General features: G+C 44.1%; 1 protein-coding gene across 6 annotated transcripts in view; it reads right to left on the reverse strand.

Annotated features, from left to right (window-relative positions):
- Positions 1 to 19,728, reverse strand: part of RNF14 (ring finger protein 14) — a 561,830-nt gene that overhangs the window by 458,136 nt on the left and 83,966 nt on the right. For 3 of the 6 annotated variants that reach the window (XM_069652473.1, XM_069652472.1, XM_069652475.1), the window contains one exon: positions 18,425 to 18,576. The exons of 2 other annotated variants lie outside the window; for them this stretch is intronic. In XM_069652473.1, the coding sequence (XP_069508574.1) occupies positions 18,425 to 18,576 (152 nt within the window). Of the gene's footprint in view, positions 1 to 18,413; positions 18,577 to 19,728 lie in introns of all 6 variants that reach the window. One more of the 6 variants, XM_069652478.1, reaches the window with a different exon arrangement.

Genomic DNA, 19,728 nt, shown 5'->3' on the forward strand with positions numbered 1-19,728 from the left:
AAAGTAAGGTTCGCATTTGTCCTCCGAGTAACGATACTTGAAACCAAAAAATATTGAACATAAAGTGAACGTTAAGAAGACTTGCTAGAAAATTAAGGTTGCCATTGTGCTCTGAGAAATGTCACTGATAACCAAAAATCCTAATACTGAATATAAAGCCTCTGCTTAAAATAATCAAAACATAATTATGTATTGGTAATAATGTGAATAATGCCAATTAATTCAGTTTGAAAACATTTACAATGACCTACTTGCACTTTTCCTAACTATTGGCATATTTTCACATTTTAACTAAAGACTTATTTTAAAAGAGAATAGAATTGAAATGCAACCTGTGATGTTAACTCTCTATCTCCTATCAATTGTTAACCTTAATTGTTTTGTTTAATCTTCCTTAATTATTTTTATTTGATTCTTATTTATATTTTACTTAACTTATTTTGTTAAACCTATTTTATTGAAATGTTGATTGTATTCAGCTGTATCATTACAAAAAAGGAAAATAAAGTGGACAGATAGCTTGAATCGAATACCCTTTAACCAGACTGGCATCCAGAAGGGTTTGAATAGGACCACCAACTGTCTTGCAATGCTATTGGTTATTCAGAAAGCCTGGTGCATTTGTTGGAGAACAGTGTATGTGGCATTTATAGACTACAGCGAAGCCTTCGATTTGGTTAATAGGCCCAGGCTTTGGAATAAGTTAGTTATTTGGAATATCACAGCAGAGCTCCTTTCCATGATAGTCGCACTCATGGTGGGACTAGAGTTGAAGTTCGCCTTGACAAAGCAGGTAGGACATCCCCTGGATTTTAACTCATCAGTAACTTAAACAGGGGTGCATACTTGCGCCCCCGCTTTATAATCTTTATATGGCCGATATGGGACCGGTATTACACAACCACATTTCTATTCCACCAAAACAGGGGAACCTTCCGCTTCAGTGGATGGGTTATGCAAACGATATTGTCCCGCTAGACCTTACTTCTGTAGGGTTGCAGGCAGCATTGTCCAAACTCGAGGAATAATTCATTTATTCTAATTCCTTTATTATTAATTCTAACAAAAGTCATGATTTTTACCCCACAGCATACTAAGGCCCGGTGCTAATACCTTGGAGTTGTGTTTGACAGGAAGCTAACTGGCTCATGTCATCTTGAGCTAAAATGTGCCCAGGCAGTGGGTGGACTGTTTAAGATGGCTAGAAGTGGTGGGGGATATTGGATATTGGTACATGTTGCTAAGATCCTACCGATCCTCTTATATGGCGCTGAGGTCTGGGCATTTGGTAATATTGCAACGCTAAACAGGTTGGAGTCTAAATTACTCAAGAAGTTATTTTGTCTCCCTGTGCGCGCTCCTGTGGACCTCATTCACCTCGAATATGACTTGGCTCCATGGGAAGCGAGATTCCAGCTGTCTTGCGTTAACATTCACTGGAAACTGGTTAACGCCCCTAGTGGTTCCCTAAACCGTTTCATTTCCGTGGTTGGAAAGACTAAGGCCCATCTAATGCCCAACAGTAACCTGGCCAACATAATGGCAATGGTAGATCGCTGGCATTCTTTGACAATGGGCCTGGGCCAGAGTAAGGGTTACTTCCAATACAAAATGTCCATGAAAACTACAATTTTCCAAAATGATCAGGATCAACAGATAACTAAACACACTGGGAAGAGGACTTGTGCTTTGTTTCACGAATACATTATCACAACGTGTGCAATACCCTAAATATATCCACAATTTTGTGGGCAATTACTTGGTGTGGGACTATTTAAAGATCAAAATAAATGCCGCCGAGTCCCTGGAAATAACCAGAGTCCGGACACATATAGCATGGTCTCTCCGCTATTGCAGGCTTTGTGGGGACTCCAAACTTGAAACAGCTAAACACCTCTTAAAGAGCTGTGAAGCTGTTGGGCCTATGTTAAAGGTATTTATATAGCGCACCGTCACCAACGGATTTGGTCTCCAAGTGCTCAGGTGGATCTGTAAAGAAGGTGGACGGGGTGGGTTAGTGGGTGAAGGGGGCGAAGAAAGTGAGAGCTGGTGTACCGTTGGCAGCTTCAGTTCGGTTTTCACCATGCGCTGAGCAAATAGGATCGAAGCGGGACCTCGTGTGCTGTTGTTACGATCTATGTGTTGATTGATTGTTGTGGTGAAGTCTGTGCGGTTTGCTCTGAGAGAGGTGGTTGTGTTGGTTTTGTGTGAATCAAGTAAGCAGAAATTAGAGGTTTTGGTTAGTGAGTTATATGTCTCATAATCCCTGTAGTTTAGTTTATGTATCAGGTAGTCATAGTGGGTTGGTATATTCTCTCTTGGTTATTGATAAGGGTTGATGATTTAGGGAGTCAGGGTAGGTTTTCCTCTCGGCATAGTTACTCAGTGTATGTCCTTATGGGCATTCTTTCTGGTTATGGGGTGAAGAGCTGTGATTTGAGGAGTTTCCTGAATTGTAGGTGATCTCTTCTGTTCCTTATGTTCTTTGGTAGTTCGTTCCAGGTTTTTGGGGCAAGGTGAGAAAAGGAGGCTCCTCCGAGTTTTCTCTTGTTGTATGATTTGGGTTCCAAACGGATGTCGCTGCTGGATCTGAGTGGTCTTGCAGTGTGGTGGACGTTTAGTTTTCTTCTGATGAACTCTGCGCCTTGGTCGTGGATTGCTCTGTGGGTTATGCACATTGATTTGAACTTCATCCTCCGTTTGATGGGTAACCAGTGTAACGTTTTCAGCGCTGGTGTGATGTGTTCTCTTCGAGGTAGTTTAAGGAGCAGTCTGGCCGCCGCATTTTGTATGCACTGGAGTTTATTTAGGAGTCGTTCAGGGAGGCCTAGATATAGGCTGTTGGTGTAGTCTAGTCTGGACATGATGAGGGTGATGACGGCAGTTTTGTTGGCAAATGAGAGGAATGGTAGGCTCCTTTTAACCCATCGCAGGAGAAAGAAGGATTTTTTGATTAGGGCATTTACTTGTGGTTCTAGAGTGAGTTCATTGTCCATCAGGACTCCCAGGTTTTTTTTTTTTTTTAATAGTTGATGATGGGGCTGGAGTTTCACCAAGTTCAGTTGGCCATGGGATGTAGATGTTGTCTTCTCCGTTTCTTGTGATGATCATTATTTCTGTTTTGCCTGGGTTGAGTTTGAGGTAGTTTAAGTTCATCCAGTTGTATATTTCACGAAGGCAGTTCTCTAGTGTTGCGCTGTCTTCTTGTGGGTCTTGTATTTTGTAGATTATTTGTGTGTTGTCAGCGTAGTTGCTGTAGTTGATATATGCCCTGCAACCATCATTAAAGAAGCAGCGAAAGAACTTGCACCCGCCATCACATCATTTATAAACTCCTCCTTTGAAGCTAGCACGGTCCCCCACCAACCTGAAAGATGTTGGGTCCTTCCACTGTTCTTGGATACAATCCTTTCTGGATAAAAGAATAATGAGAGTATTCTCTCCTACTGCTTTGGCTGACCCAGCAACTGTGACGTGCTTGTGCATCACCAACGCTGTATAATATAATATATTTACTAAGCTTCCATTTGATGATCTTGACCTCTTGGGTGTCACCTACACTATGCAGATGACACCCAAGTCCTCATCCCTATTTCTGCCAACTATGACAGTGATACCAATCTACTGAACAAAATCTATCTCATCATTCAGGCATGCCTCAATGATGAGAAGACCGAATTACTACTCATTGGCTCCAAAGCCAAATTAAATGAACTGGACACCACATATAACTCAGGTTACCATAGACCGCATTAAAATCCTGGTCTCTAAATAGGTCAAGACTCTTGGCTTCTAGCTTGACTCATCCTTAAGCCTGACCAAACAAGTGAACGCTACAGCCTCTGCCACAGCTTACACGTGCAAATTAATAAGCTTCAAGTCCTACAAAACAATGCGCTCAGAGCCACCATCAACATACCTAGATCTCACCACATATTGGAACCGAGACGCAATTACAGCTGGAGGTCCGTCAAGAACAGAATCTCACACAAAACTTTGACCCTCACCCACAAGTGTCTGTCTAACACCCAAATACTTGACATGCACATTCTCCAAAAGCCAATCTGACCGACCTTCTAGATTGGCACAACTACATTGTCTTAGAGTCCCTAGCTACAACCTCCAGAAATCAGGAGGCAGCAGCTTCCCTGTCCTAGGTGCCAAACATGGAACTCATTACCCCCCCCCAACAACACTGGATGACTGCCTTGAAAACAACGCATGTCGAACATGCGTCGGCTGACAACCCAAAGACATTGAAAAATGTGCATATCAGCTGCATTTGAATTTTAGACAAGGAATACAATTAATCATAATACAGCAGTTTTACTGATAATGTGAACACGGAAATATCTTTGGAAAGTGACAGCAGTAGCCTTGGTCCTGACTGCATGTGCATGCAGCCTGTTGGGCAGGTTTTCTTCTGAATTTTGTTACGATTCTAAAATACAAGCTACAATCCAGCGAGCCATGGTCGCTTTTGAAGCTAGAACTCCCGGTTGTTGACCACCGAATGTCACAGACAGTGCGACTTCCTGAATTTGTTGTAGTAATTCAAGTAAAGCTTTAGGGAACGTCTGACATCTAAAGAGAGCAAAGGCCCTTTAATCCTCTGTCTGAGGAGAGAGGAAGAATGTTGGAAGAACTTTCACCTGATTGATGGGAAAAGAAGATACGATTTTGGGTATGAAGGAAGGAGTTTTAGGCACTATCTTGCCCTGATAAAACAGTATAGGGTTCTGGGGCTGTTCAAGCCTAAATTTCGCTTCTCCTTCAAGAGGAAGTGGCTGCTTCTAAAAAGGCTGTCTTCCAAGTAACCAGCTTAATATCTGCTGTTGCCATAGGCTTAAATGGTTTATGAGCCGGGACCAGCTAGCACCACATTAAGGTCCCAGGAAGGATAAGGTCTTTTGACTGATGGGTGCAGAAGTAGTAAACCCTCAAAGTGTCCTTTTGTAATAGTATTGGCTGTTTAGACAAGCAGATGCTCTCGCCCAAATATGCTCCGATTGCAGATATATATGACCTGCAAGATTGAAATTCAACACCCAAAGATGTCAAATAGGAGAGAAAAGATACATGGCTGTCTAGAGAAGCCAGACATGGGTCTAAAGACTGCTCTAGCATCCAGTAACCGAATCAAGTCCATTTACACTTATACTGGCTCCTAGTAGAAGCTTTCCTGGCTGCCCAAATTATAGACAGGTTCTGTTCAGATAACCATAGGTTTACAAACTATTTCTTCAGGGACGAAGCTCTTAAGATTAATGATGGAGAGGAGGGATGAAACCCCTGACACCTCTGTTGGCTTAGAAGGTCCTACGACACAGGAAGATTAAGAGGCCCTCAAATCTTCCATATCAGAAGATAGGAGTACCAAATTCGGTTGAGCCAGTCCAGAACCATCAGGATCAAGCCATAACGGTCTGAGTTGCAGACCTTTGCTAACAACTTCAAAATGAGTGGTAGAGGGGGAAACACATAAAACCTCCCGTGGTCCCATAAGAACTGGAGTGTGTCACTTAAGGAGTCTGGACAATGGCCCAGCGAAGACGCAAACAACTCGCCTTAACTCAGATTGTGGGCCGTTAAAGGCCATGTCCACCCCCCACAGTGGGCATAAAGCCATTCGCACCCTGGGATTCATCTGGGGTCCGAATGGCTTTTTTTACTCGGGGGATACTCGCTGTTTGTGCAGCCTATCTCCCGAGGAAAAAAGAAAAAAAGACCAAGAAAAAGATGTCTGCCGCAATAAACAAAAATGGACTGAGTCCCTTATCCATTTCCATGGCGGCCAGACGGGAAGAATGCTGGGAACAGAGCACACAGCTCCAGTCCCCAGCAGGTAAGTGGGGAGGGAGGGAGGGAGAACAGGGGTGGGGAATGGGTTGGATTGTTTGGAGGGCAGGAGGGGTGGGGAGACAACAGGGAGCGGCTCCTTGTTGCCGCCCCATTTAAAAAAAATGTTTTATATAAATGGCGCCACCCAGACAGGCCCTTAGGTGGCTGGAAGCAGCGGGCTGAGAATGTCTCATCGCACCCGGTGTTTCAGCCACCCGATTGGATGGTGCGAATGGAGTGTGAAATCTGTTCCATGAGGGAGGAGGGCTGGACACCATCCTGGCTGACAAGCTTCGCATCTACGGCGAGTGAAGACGTTGTGCTCCAACTACACCAAGGTAATGCTGTGCGTGTTTGCTGTAGCACCATCAGCTTACCTGGAGCCTTGCATTACCCCACGAGAGGAGAACTAGCTTACGAGCAGCGTTGCAGAATCGGCTGCTTTGTTAATATTTGCAGCCGAGGAAACTAAGATGGCCACCACCATGCTCCGTTACTGCGTTGCCTAGCAACGCTTACTCGCCGAGCCCTGAACCCTTATTGGGCCTCTTGCCCCATTTCGTCGATCCAGCCGAACCGGAAGGCGATAGCCAGCCTGTCCTGCAAAGGCCTGAATCAAAAAGCCGTTCGCCTGTCTGTGGCAAGTAACTCTGAAGTGAGAAGTGCTCCCACCAGACCTCCTATTGTCAGGAAAAAGTGCTGGTGCAAGAAAGGAGTGTGCAAAAGACGGTAGAGGTCTGTGGAATTCACGAATTCAACTCTAACTACATTTCCCAGCATTCTTTGGGGAAGTTGTAGTTGCGGGCCGTGCGGCCGTTGACACAGCTGGTAAGGATTAACAACCGTTTATAAGGAGTAACGGAGCCACGGCAGGTGTGGCTTATTTTGTATCGAAGCAGGAGCAGGCAAAACTACGACGCAGGCAGCAGCATGTGAAAACTCTATACAGGAACACAGACTACCGGCAGCGGCAGAATCCACTTTAGAAGCTGAAAACTGCTACGTCTGGGAAGGCTCGCGGGCCTCCCGGACTTAAGTACAGGGCGAGTGGCGGCGGGCAGAATCACGCACATAAGGGTGTTATTTGCTGTGTGTGGAACGGCGCGCTTACCGCTCGGACATAAGCAGTTTTGTCCTTGTTTCTAGTACCCTGCTGCCTTGAAATCCAGTGCTAGAAGTTTGCTCGCTCGTTTCATTTATCAATGCGGGTGGAAGAGCCATTACTGCATTGCTTGACAGCAAATCACGTTCTAAAATCAAAAGGGTCATATGTTATTTGTTATTCATGTTGCTGCAAATACGTTCAACGTTTCATGTTACGTGTTCATACTTATTGTTTTCTGTAAGCCCACGGGCCATGTGCTTGTTGATTCATTGTGGGATTTTCTCCCAAGTATGACATGTGCTGGGTATCATCTATGTTTTGTGTTTATGAGGTCATAGGGGCAGGTCTAAGACTATGGTAGATGCACGTATTAAGGTGTTTCAAATCTCAGGTCTATATGATGTGTATGGTATGCATGATACAGGTGTAAAGTGTTCAGAGGAAAATAGGTAGGTTTTTTTCCCGTTGCTTTCCCTTGTCCTATCCAACATATGTTTTCCTAACCCTCTTACCGGTGTTCCTAATTTCCCCCCACCCTATCCACAACCTCTTCCTAACTCCTCTTCCCCCCCCATTGGCTGCCACGTGGTGTCCTGTTTATTCTATCAGGTGCCTGTGCCAACCATGGGTGGAGGGTCGACTTCATTCGGCTTCTGTGGTTCGGGAGAGAGTGTTGAATTCTCTTCCCTTGTACGGAGTATTATTGACAGCTATGCAAGCCACTACCTTGACTAATTCAACTGAGTCCCAAATAGAAGGTGAAAGTCTACAGAGATGTACATTTGTTAACAACTCCTATTCATCTCTCAGCCTTCCCGGCCACCCCATCCATGACTATGGGTCTACCTGTACCTTTCAAGTAGCCTAAGGCACCATGTACAACCGTCATCAGCCAAAAAGGAAATGTTTGTAACCTATGCACCTACTTTATGTAGTTCTATGCCCTGTTGCGTGGCTTAAATGTAAAACCTCAATCTGTCTATAGCCGGCATGTATCGATGCATCTCGGCTGACCTTGCTGCAATTTCAATTAACATTTGCTGCCTCCAAGCTTGTACGCTCTTGCAAAGTATTGGTGTTGCTTTCACAGTTGGCCGACTGCTACTAAATGTGCATTATACACGTTATAAGTATCTCATATTTTATGTATACCTTCTATTAGCCCGATAGACATTGTAGAATCCTATGCGATTCGGGCGAACACCCGTATGTCTCGCGTCGCCCTCTACTGATAGAGTCGACTGGTGCCGGCATGAAAGACTGCTCAACTATAGACCTACTTACTTTGGCCTAAGTGTGTATATGACACTGCTCTCCTATGCAACATTTGTTAAAAATACGCATATACACAGTACCCTGTTGCTAGATTGCTCATATGCTTTGCTGTGCTAACTTCCAATAGGCTTTATATAGACCGATGTAACCTCTGCTTTAAGTACAAATGCTTGCTGCACAATGCTCAGATTAAGAGGTACTTCTACCGTGATTAGTAATTATCACCATGCCACTTGACTAAATGCCCAGCTGCCTATGTTCATGTTGCCTACCTCTCATTGTGCAATCTATAATACTGCATTTTGTATTGATTTAGGCTCAACACAAAACAAACTATAGGCACGTTCAGAATTATAGTATTCTCGCCCACATGCCACAGGATTACCTGTACTAATAGCCTACTTCTGATTATACTATGCATGTTACAAGCTGTCCCATAGTTACTCTCCTGCTCATTCTTGCAGGCGCCTTCCTTCATGACATAACGTTTGACTGTCCTCTTCCAAAGCCTGAAAAAGTAGCAATAATCATGACGTTCTCGCCATTAGGGATTAAACCTACACATATTCTGCCACCTCTTAATCTAAACCCGCCTTTTACAAACATCAGACCAACAATATTCTTACCAGAATTAAATTAGAACATTAAGGCCCACAGCAGTGACCTAGTTCCCACTACCAAAGTAGCACAAACTAACTCCTAGCCAATGGATCAAGAGATAGAAATGCAAGGCTTGGCTCCAGACTCACCAGAAACTCCTGTGAATTACTTAGTCAAATGCACCACGACTAAGAAAAGTACACCAACTATCCACCTAATATATAGACCTCCAGGCCCGATTGGTTCCTTTGAGGAACTCATCACTACTATACTCTCGGAGAAGACCAAACCCACATCGCAAATACTGCTGTTAGGGTCCTGGCAACCCAAGTTGAAGTCACCCAACTACCAACAAGCTAAGGGACTGTGACACATTAACTGAACTAGGCCTTGCGCAAAGAGTCTACCAGCATACTCACGAGAAAGGTAGAACATTAGATTGGGTAACTGATTTCAATTGCGAAACTGCAATCACATCTATTAAACCTCCGACCTGGACTGACCACTATCTCATATCCTTCACCACTCAGACCAAGCTAATAGGTTCCAAGACTAACTAGATTGTTAGCGGAGCTAACAGAACATTAGTAAGGATAAGCTCCTGCCCCTCTTGATACCTACATTGAATTCCCCATCAGAATCTTTTGGACCCTACTGAGCTAGTTGAATTATACAATTCTACTATGACTCAAGCATTAGACGCCATTGCCCCACTCAAAATCCGGAAAAGTAAACCGAAAGCCCATCTTAATGCATTGTTCACCCCCCAGCTAAAAGCTATGCAAGCAGCGAAAAAAAACTAGAAGTTTTGTGGCAAAATCTGCCTTCTAAAGAAATCAAACTTAACCTGATTGAAATGTCGAGCAAATACAATGCTGAGATTTTACGAACTAAAAAAGAAACATACAATGACAGGATCATTAAAGCCAGTTCCAGTACTAAAGAACTTTTTGCGATACTGAGGGAAATGGAATCCCCCATTCCACTGGAGGATTCCTGTATTAAGGATAAAGTATGGGGTACTAACATACAAAATGCTCTCACAAACAAAATCTCTACGCTCCAGTATAATATTGCAGCAAAACGACTAATCACCAACTCAGACACCTACTATGAACCAGAAGAAAACCTTCCTTGCCGCCCCCAGAAATTCAAAATTCTCACAAGTCTCCATTGTAGAGGTTGAAAAGATCATCGCATCTCTCAAGGCTTCTAGATGCCAAGGAGATATATGCCCAGCTCAAATAATAAAAAGAAGCCACTAGAGATTTAGCCCCTTTATCACTAAATTAATAAATAAATAAATCCGTACCTGCAACGTCCCAACCTACCTAAAGGACGCTTGGGTTCTACCTTTGTTAAAAAAAAGCATCACTGGACCCATCCATTCCAACTAACTATAGGCCGATCACAACGGTCCCATTCCTTCTTAAAATACTTGATAAAGCTGCATACCACCAGAGCCAGCGATAGCTTGAGACCAACAATCTCTTAGGAGTAAGACAAATCGGGCTTCTGTAACTGCATTGATTTATTTGAAAAAGCAAATCGACCAACTCAAGGATAACCGGCAATGTGCCCTGCTACACCTACTAGACCTATCAGCCGCCTTAGATTTGGTGCATCACAAAGACCTCTGTAAACACTGGTCCTCTGCTGCTAGCTTCTCCCAAGAAGCCTCAGACTGCATTCGATCCTTTCTTCACAACAGATCAACGAGAGCCTTTTCTCCCTCGGCAGCTGCAGATCCATCCCCAATCACGTGTGGAGTGCCTCAGGGCTCTTGTGTTTCACTAACAATGTATAATATATTGACTAAGCCTCTGTTTGATAAACTGGATCATTTGGGTATCATCTACACTAACTATGCAGATGATACCCAGATACACTTACCTCTTTCTGGTGACTATGACACAGACCTAGCCCTTCTTAAAAAAATATACCTAATCATTCAGGCATGGATGGCTGCCCATGGCCTGTGCCTGAATGATGACCAGACCGAACTCCTCATTCTAGGAGAGCCAGCCAACCTCAGTAAACTTAATGTTCAATACACATCTTTTAATATTGATGGTATGATCATCAAAGTTGCTAAAGAAATTAAAACATTAGGATTTTACTGGGATTCAATCTTGAACATGGGCAAAGAAGTGAATGCCACAGCCTCTGCAACAGCATTTACATGCAAACTTATTCATGCCTGCAAATCCTACCTATCCACCAAGAGTTGTATCACACTACCAAGAGCCTTAATCCTGTCGAAACTCCACTACTGCAACGCCCTCTTTGCAGGAGCTGGGAAACAGATCACCAACAAACTCCAAATACTACAAAACAACGCTCTCAGAACAGCACCAAGTATTCCAAGCAGAGAACATATCTCAGAGACCAGAAGACAAAACAAATGGCTTTCCATCAAGGATAGGATTCAATACAAATGAGTTTCCATTACCCATAAATGCCTAAACAATGCTGCCCCACAGTACCTATGAGAAGAAATGATCAGAAAATCATCATCACGCCCTACTAGGGCTGCCAACTCTTGTTGCATTACAGCTCCCAAATTCAACCTGAAAAGGGCAGGTGGGAACAGTTTCCCTGTTCAGGCCGCCCAATACTGGAACGCCCTCCCTCTGCACCTCCAAACTGACCAGACCTTCCTAGGTTTCAGGAAAAATACTAAAAACTGGCTAGCTACGAATTACATCTAATCCCCATTGCCGCCCACAACTGGAAGGCCTGAACCTTGTACTCTATTCTTGCTTGCACCTTTATTTACCGGTTATACTGCCTTATTACATTGGTAACTTCTCCTTTGTCTGTCTGCAGGTTGGACTAGTACCCAAGCTTGAGTGGCATAAATATGCCATTGGCTACTACTCTACACTTGTTCCACAACCTTTGCCATACCTGTCCTTCTGTATTATACCCCACTCATGCTTGCTCATTTTGCTACCTTCCCAATGCTTTACTCTGCCTGTAATTTGTGTGTGTATGTAAATATGTATGTAATTTGTAACCATTCTATTTTATGCAATGCGTCCAGATACCTACGGGTTTGGTGCGCTTTACAAATCAATAAACAAACCAACAAACAAATAAACGCACCGAGTCTATCTGCCAGTAAGTTGAGATCGCCTGCCAAGTGGAACGCCTATATATGCGATGACGAGTAGCCCATTCCCAAATCTGTACTGCCAACTTGCAAGTGGGGGGGGGGCAGGGGTACTGCCCTGCCATCATGCTGTAGGTTTTTACAAGGACGGTGGATTCTCAGATTGCACGTAGAAATGTGTGGCCAGAAGTTCTAAAGTTTACATACAACTCCTTCTCCTTCATGGACCAGAGAGCATGCCTTTGAAGCTGCCCTAAAGTTGCTCCCCAGGCAGTGAGGGGCGAGTCCGTTGTCATCACTTTTATTGGGGTAAGCTCCTGGGTAAGCAGGTTATCCTCGCTGTTCTACCAAAGCAAGTCGGACCTCCGATCGGCCAAAATTTACTATTTCTGCACCTCTTGCTCCCAAGAAGCAGAGAGGTGTAGTTGTAGGGGTCTCAATTTGGGACATGCAAAAGGAACTGCTAGAATTGAAGCTGCCATAAGTCCCAGGAGATGTTGGAACTACCAGGCTGAGGTCTCCTGGTGGCTCAGGAAATGCACTGTGGCCAACTTGAAGTCCAGAATACTTTCTGATTTGGGAAAAACGCTACCTAAACTGGAGTCCCACTAGAGCCCCACAAATCTGATGTTCCGGTATACGCAAGACTTTCTGGTTGACTGATAACCCAGGCTGTACAATAAGTGGAGTAGAGGTTGGAGAGAGGACAGTGCTTCCTGAAATGTCTCCTCTCTGACAAGCCAGTAGTCTAAATGCGGACTACTGCAGATGGCAAGTGGGCTGCGACTGAAATCATACATTTTGAAAAAATCTCTAGGTGCCGAATTCAGACCAAAAGGAAGAACCCAGAACTGAAAGTAGTGACTCAAGTGTGAATCTCAGATTTTCTTGTGCGATGCATGTATGGGCACATGTAAATGGGAGTCTGAGATCTATAGTGCAAAACCAGTCTCCCCAGCAGAGGGCGTATTTGCACTGACGTAACCATCTTGAATTCCTCTAAGGGAAGGAAAAGGTTTAGGAAGGACGGATCCAACACTGTCCTCAGGCACAACTGGTACTTTATCGGTAGAGTGAAGAGGCGAGAATAAAATCCCAAACCTCTTTCTAGAGGTTTGGGGGTACTCCTCTATCGCCCTGATTTGAAGAACGTTTCAAACCACCAGAATGAGTACTGAAGCTGTAGATTCCATCGGGAGAAGGAAGGGACTGGGTAAGGGTGAACAAAAAAAAGATAATCGGTGGACGAGTGAAAAAGGGAGATGATCTTGTCCTGCGTGACCTCATTGAAATGTCTGACCTTATTCCAGGCCATGCGTCGCATGTCAATGCCCACACCAATTGCCCATCGGGTTGTGTCAATATGGTGCATGGATGATTGTCCAAGATCCTGGGCTATTAGCTTTGCTTCAGTGAAGCCAGATTTAAAAGCTGCAACTCCCTCAGTTGGGAGATATTGTAGGAAATCTGAAATGTCCATCCACAAACGCTGATTGGCTGCTGTCAAAAGAGCATCAGCATTGCTTTGCTATAAATGCAATAATCCATTTAAATAGATCTTTTCCTTAGGACTCAATTATCTTTGTCCTATTTAGAAAGAGGAGATTGAGAATGATCCGCAAACATAGTGGATGCTCAGGATTTGGCAATAACAGTGGCAGCCATTACAAATGAAGACTGCAGTTGAGGATTAGCTGCCAGAATGATTGCTTCTTATTGTAACTGGCGATATCTAGCTTCAATTTTCTTATTAGTTACTGCCGTGGAATAGGGAGTCTTCCAAAGACCATTTGCTTCATTCAGTATTCGCTGAATAGATATCTCAGACTTATCTTCCTTATTTAAAGACAAAATGCCGGAAAGAACACTGGCTCCGTAGCCATCTCCTCTGGTATCAGTAGCCCCAGGAAATCCTGCACTCCCCTGCACATGTGGCTGTGAATAGCCTTTGCCAACAAAGGGGATGATGATTCTTCTCAGTCATAATTGTCGCCTGTATCCTGCCTTAGATCTTCCAACAATGGCCTTGGTGCCGGATCCACTGGTGTTGCACCTGATGATACATCAGGTGCAATCACTAAAGTGGGAGTGGCTGAAGGTATCACCAGAACGACCAGGTCCATAGTCGGAGCAGTCAATGGTAAAACCTTCAGAGCCCTAGGGGGCAACTCTTAAACCCAGACGGAGCCTCTGGCTATCTCTGGTAATCTTCTTAAAGCCCTCAGAGTGGACTCTGCGATAGGTCGTAGACTTTTGGGTCCACCAACCCTGGGAGACTTTCGACGGAGAGATGTCACCTTGGATCCTGGAAGACCCGGCCTTAGACCTCACATGGTCATCGGCGCACGCACCAGTAAAAGCTTGTGTGGCATCGGAGCAAGCCCCGGGAGGGCGGTGGCTAGACGCAGCAGGACTTGCGTCCTACCAGTTTGTGCGAAGTGGTGGCAAGCTTACCTAAGCTCTTGACCTCTTCGATCCGACAAACTCAGTGATCTGCTTCGGAAGGGATCTGTGGAAGACAGTGCCCTAACCAATAAAGTGCGAGGGGTGAAAAGGCATGGCACAAAGCGCAATCCACCCACCTGTGCTCTGGGATGACACACACTAAACAGAGCATGTAGGAATCCACAGCCACGCAGTGCTTACCGCATGAAGAGCAGGACCCGTTACACCCGTCATAAACAGGCCTACGGATGTTGCCGGAATGGAGAAGTATCGCACTTTAGGATTAGTTCAAGTCCAAACTCTGAGACATCCAAAGAAAAGGGGGAGTTGCGACATAATATAGTTTGGACATTGAAGTTTCAGATCTAGGAGCCCTTTGAAGAAGAGGTGCAGTGGAGAATCGGTAAGTGGGAAATCATTGAATTGAGAAACAATGTTCTCTGGAAATTAAAGTCTGAATTCTTTGAGAAAGGCATGGTATCGAGAGACACAGACTCAAGAGTTATAGTTTCAAAACCTTTATTTACTATAATGCTGGGGTTGGTGTAATACCTAAGAGGCCATAACGCTAAAGGGATGATTCCCTTAACTGATGTTTCTAAGGGACGTCAATGTCTGAAAGTCCAAAACCAAAATGTGTGTCTAAACCATTGCTTGCCCTCGCTCTCTGATAAAATGTTGTAGGAAGTCGCTTTAAAGAAAAAATAGTGATTCAAAAAGAAATATACCAAGACTAGTTTCAGGCGGTCTTGTCACCAGGTGTGGCTTGGTCAGCATCATCAAAGTTCAGGACAATCAAAAAGAGATGGTTTGTTAGCTCTTCTCCACAAAGTTCTTGCACACTGTTCAAACAACTCCCAATGTCTTTAGTTCCTGGGGAATCCCTTCCCCAAGCTTCAATCCTTTCAGGTTTCAGACAAAACAGAAATATAAGTTTCTTCCAGACTGCGCAAGGTTCCCTTCCCCAAGTTTATGCCTCCTTGTTTCACCAAATAAGGGTTCACCTTTGTTAGACTTCTCAGGGTTCCCTTCCCCAAGCTCAGGCCCCTTCAGTTCCAAGCACAAGTTTAAGTTAACAATGCAGTTTCTCTTAGGCCTCTCAGGGTTCCCTTCCCCAAACTTAGCCCCCTTCAGTTTTAAACACAAAATTCTACTTGTCAAAATGTGCCCTTCTTTTATTTACAGTTCCTTCTACACACAACCTTCTCATGGGTTAATATCAGAGACTTTCGAAAACGCTAGGTTCTTTTGCTCCTCCTAAGCACGACCATTCTGATCTTTGGCCCCTCTCTGTATTTCCTGTACTTGCTTTTCTTTCTGTCCTTTACCCTTTCAGTTGATTCCTGCAACCTTTGTCATCTTCCACTTTGCTGGGCACACTTGCACCTTCTTTGGCTTTCTCTTCTCTCATCTTGCTGTGCCCCTGGCACCTTCCTTTGGGCTCTCTTTCTCTTCACTATGTCTCTTGCACATTCACTTCTTTACTTGCGTGTACCTTTGCAATTGTTCTTTTTCTTTCCGTGCCTCTTGCATAATTGTTTCACTCTCCTGTGCTCACTTGCACCTTTACTTCACTTTCGGGTCACTCGCACACTTATCTACTTTCAAATCCTTCTCTTCCTTTATCACAGCTTTCTCCTCTTCATTGGCTTGTGACTACAGTTCCCATAATGCCTCTCTTCCTTGCGCTATGGGACTTCACAGTTCTCAAATAATGATCAAAACTTTTTTTTTAGCAGTTCTCTTCCTCTTTACTTTAATGTTCAACAATCTTAATTTCAGTTTTCAATCAGCTCAGCATTCGGAATATTGGGGAAAAGTATTTTGCTCACTTTTCACTCAGCTCTGCATTTAGTGAACACTTCTTTTTCACTTGATTCCTTCTGTATACCTTTCAATTAGATGTCCTCTTATCTCACACGCAGTTACATTTAACAATACAAATACATCTTGCTTTCTGCTTTGTGCAGCTTACAAACGGTCTTTCTCCCTTCCAGCTCCAGCTAGCCGCATGCTCCCACGTTTCTCTCACTTTCATGCTTGAAACTCACTGGGTAGCGTTGTGCTGGCAAGTAGTCCTCTCCAGGCATATGGGATCGAGGTCAGGGTCTCACCACCTGCTCCTCAGACCCCCTTGGGACAGGCACACGTCCCAAGAGAACAATCACTTCTCAACACACCGCCAGCAGGTGACGGGCTGCCTCAATCCGGCCCCCTGGAGACAGGTTTCCCTAGTCACGCTACAGCCCTTCACAAGCACCGGGTCAGCGTCTCGGCACACTGATGTTCTCCAGATTCTCCAGGGTGCTCTCCAGTCAGCTACCTGCTCCTTGGCTTCTTAGCTTCCTTCCGGATACACTGCTCGCTCGGCTTTACTTTTAGAATTTAGTTTGGGACTGAGAATGGATCCCCCACGCAGCCTCCCTTCTGCTCTCCAAACTACTTCTCTTGTCACTGCTGAAAGCCCCACCTTTTTAAACACCTGAGCCCTGTTAAGGGGTTTCAGGTGGGAGTTTATGGCCTCCCCTGCCCCACTCGCCTTGGCCCAATTAGTGTGGCATACCCGACCCTTAGGATCCATTTTCTCAAGGTCAGTACTGGAAGGGTATTTAACACAGGTGTGTGTGTGTGCTTGTTGTTCAATGCCGGACTCTGCCTGACCTCAATAAAGGGACAGCCTAGTGGTGTAGTGCAGGAGGCCTCTTCATTGCTCTTCCTCCTCAAAGTACATTTTCTACAAGTAATCTTCCTAACTCTCAGTCGCCTCTTCCTCGTCCCAGTACTTGTTGGAGATGGAAGGGGACTGGAAATATCCTATAAAAGCTGAGGGAGACGTCTTTACAGTGTATTGGGGAAAGGGGGAATACCACGTCTCACCCTCAGGTATTCTCTTCCCAATCCCTTGAGACCCTCCACTCAGGAGATCCTCCCTCACTTGTCCACCTCCAGGGTCGGGATCCAAAAGTGATGGCCTTTCCCCTGGCCAACTGAATGTAAGATCCTGGGGGAGTAGGTGGGAGAATACGGTCAGGTTTCTCACAATTCTCAGAGCCCTCCCACTAAGCAGTGAAGTTGAGAATCACTTGGTGGAGAATTAAAGAGTGGAGAATCACTATGCAATTATGCACAATGTGCAATCTGGGAAATTACATTGGTGTTCACAGAATCTATCCACCAAGGAAGAGACTGAATGGAACATACTGGGAAATGCAGTTAGAAAGTTCCAAGACACATGGTAGAAGGAATGTCAAATCTTCACCTGATGTGGATTGAAGCTCAAATCTCCAGACCAAGTTGAGGAAGAGGACTGCACTGTGGAAGACCCTGAACACCTGTAAAAGCTTGTCTTGAATAAAATCTTTAAACTTTATGCCTGTTCTAAAAGCATCTTTTTAATAACAATGCCATATATGCTATAATATGCATAATACTTCATGCTACAGGCCAACGAAACCCAAACTAGTCTCATACGCATTGTGGAGAGTAAGATGCCCTCCGGAACCCCTGCTTTTGAAACTCCAACTGAAAAGAGAAAACATATAACCCTACATCCCATAGAACATAACAGCAATTGCTTTGATGAGGCTAAGGACCTATAACACTGAGACAAGGCCTTCCAAATCCTCAGTAAAACAAATGAGGCCCTACGATCTCAGAAGGTAATAATAGCTTTGCTGTTGGCAGCTAAACACAAAAAACAGGTCCTGGTGGGTGTGCCGATCCATAGATTAGTGCTGTTCTAGAAGAGGGCATGGAACTAGGTTGGTCACACAGCATGCAAGTATCCTGCTCCTCCAGAAACATTTCAGGGAGCAGCGGGGAACAAGGAAAAGCGCATGGTAACGTTTGTTAATCAGAAGTTAGGAGGCCATGAAGCAGCAGCCAGTGCCATAGAAGCAAAGTATGACCTATGATAGTTTTTAATTTGATTTTTGGAACTGCCACCTAATGCATTGATTACGAATACCATGTTTAACTAACCACATTGAGGCAAAAGATTTCACACGCTGTCTATCAAGCTGCAAAACATACTTATGCCAAACCTGCATCGGCGAGAGCCACTTGCAGCTAAGTGTAAATATTGGCGCAGAGGTTGATGGGTAGTCGGTTGGGAGTTCAAAATTCAACAAAATCGGTGGTAGAAAGCAAACCGTGTCTTCAAAGCCTTCATTTTCTACGTTTGCAGCTGCATTCCCTAAGTATACAAAAAGAGACCAAAATATTAACCAAAGAATCAGTGAAAAGTAGGTTTCATGCTTGGGCTCTATAGGTATATAATGGAATGTTCGGTTTTACTCAAGCACACTAGGTTTGCCCTTAAAACCCAAAGTGGAACAAGTTCCTACTGTCACGTCACATGTTGAATCGGAATGGAATCTATGTTGGGGTACATGATAGAACACATTGCAGAAGTCAAAAGGCACACAATCATGAAACCCGCCTATTTACTGCTTAAAGAGCCACATCACACCAATGCTAAACACTCTACATTGCTTCACTGCTTACCTGTCTTGTAATGTATAAAAGTTCATTTTGCTCAGCTGCTTCTACAAATACCAACACATGTGGTTTATGTACTCACTTGCCCATGTGACAAGTGGTATGTTGGCAGTAAACTCAAATTGATGGTGCTGCAACATATGAGGGCCATTACAAATTTTGATCAGTCTTATCCTATGGTGGCACATTTTCAAAACAGAACATGCCAGTAAACTGGATGGTTTGGGATATTTTGGCATCTGCTCAGTTCCGGAATTACCAAGAGGTGGGAATCGTGGACTTATGCAAGACAACTGGAAACTAAACACATTTTATGATAGGAGACTAAATGCACAAAAAGCACACAACTTGGATGAGTAACTTTATACTTTTTTGGGAACCAAATACAATTTCGATTAGCCATACACCTCCCTCTACGTTTTCTTTTCTTCATGTTCTGCCTGGGATCTTAATGTTTCATATAGATGTGCTCTTCATACACCTCCCAGTCTCTGTACATTCCTGCATGCTTTCCTATGCTCTCCTCCAGTGGTCTGTTTATCTCGGGAAGGTAAAAAGATACAGACCATGCACGCAACACCTGTACTACTTCTTGATGATCTACACACCTCTCTCCTTTTTCTGTCAACCTCACCCGTTACTGTTAGATCTTTCAGGTTTGAGATTGCTTTGAGGTTTTTTGGATCACTACAGTTTGGATTTTCACCAAATTGTAGATGCTGGTAATGAATACATTTTTCTCTTATTCATTTTTCTTTTATTGATATGTTTATCACTGTTTTTATATATTTCATCATTGATTCAATTCTATCAGGCCTGTATCCAAAGAGGGTCTTTTCTCAGCATA

This window comes from Ambystoma mexicanum, chromosome 3p, assembly GCF_040938575.1.
Source record: "Ambystoma mexicanum isolate Mex_15411 chromosome 3p, UKY_AmexF1_1, whole genome shotgun sequence".
In the NCBI taxonomy this organism is placed as follows: domain Eukaryota; kingdom Metazoa; phylum Chordata; class Amphibia; order Caudata; family Ambystomatidae; genus Ambystoma; species Ambystoma mexicanum.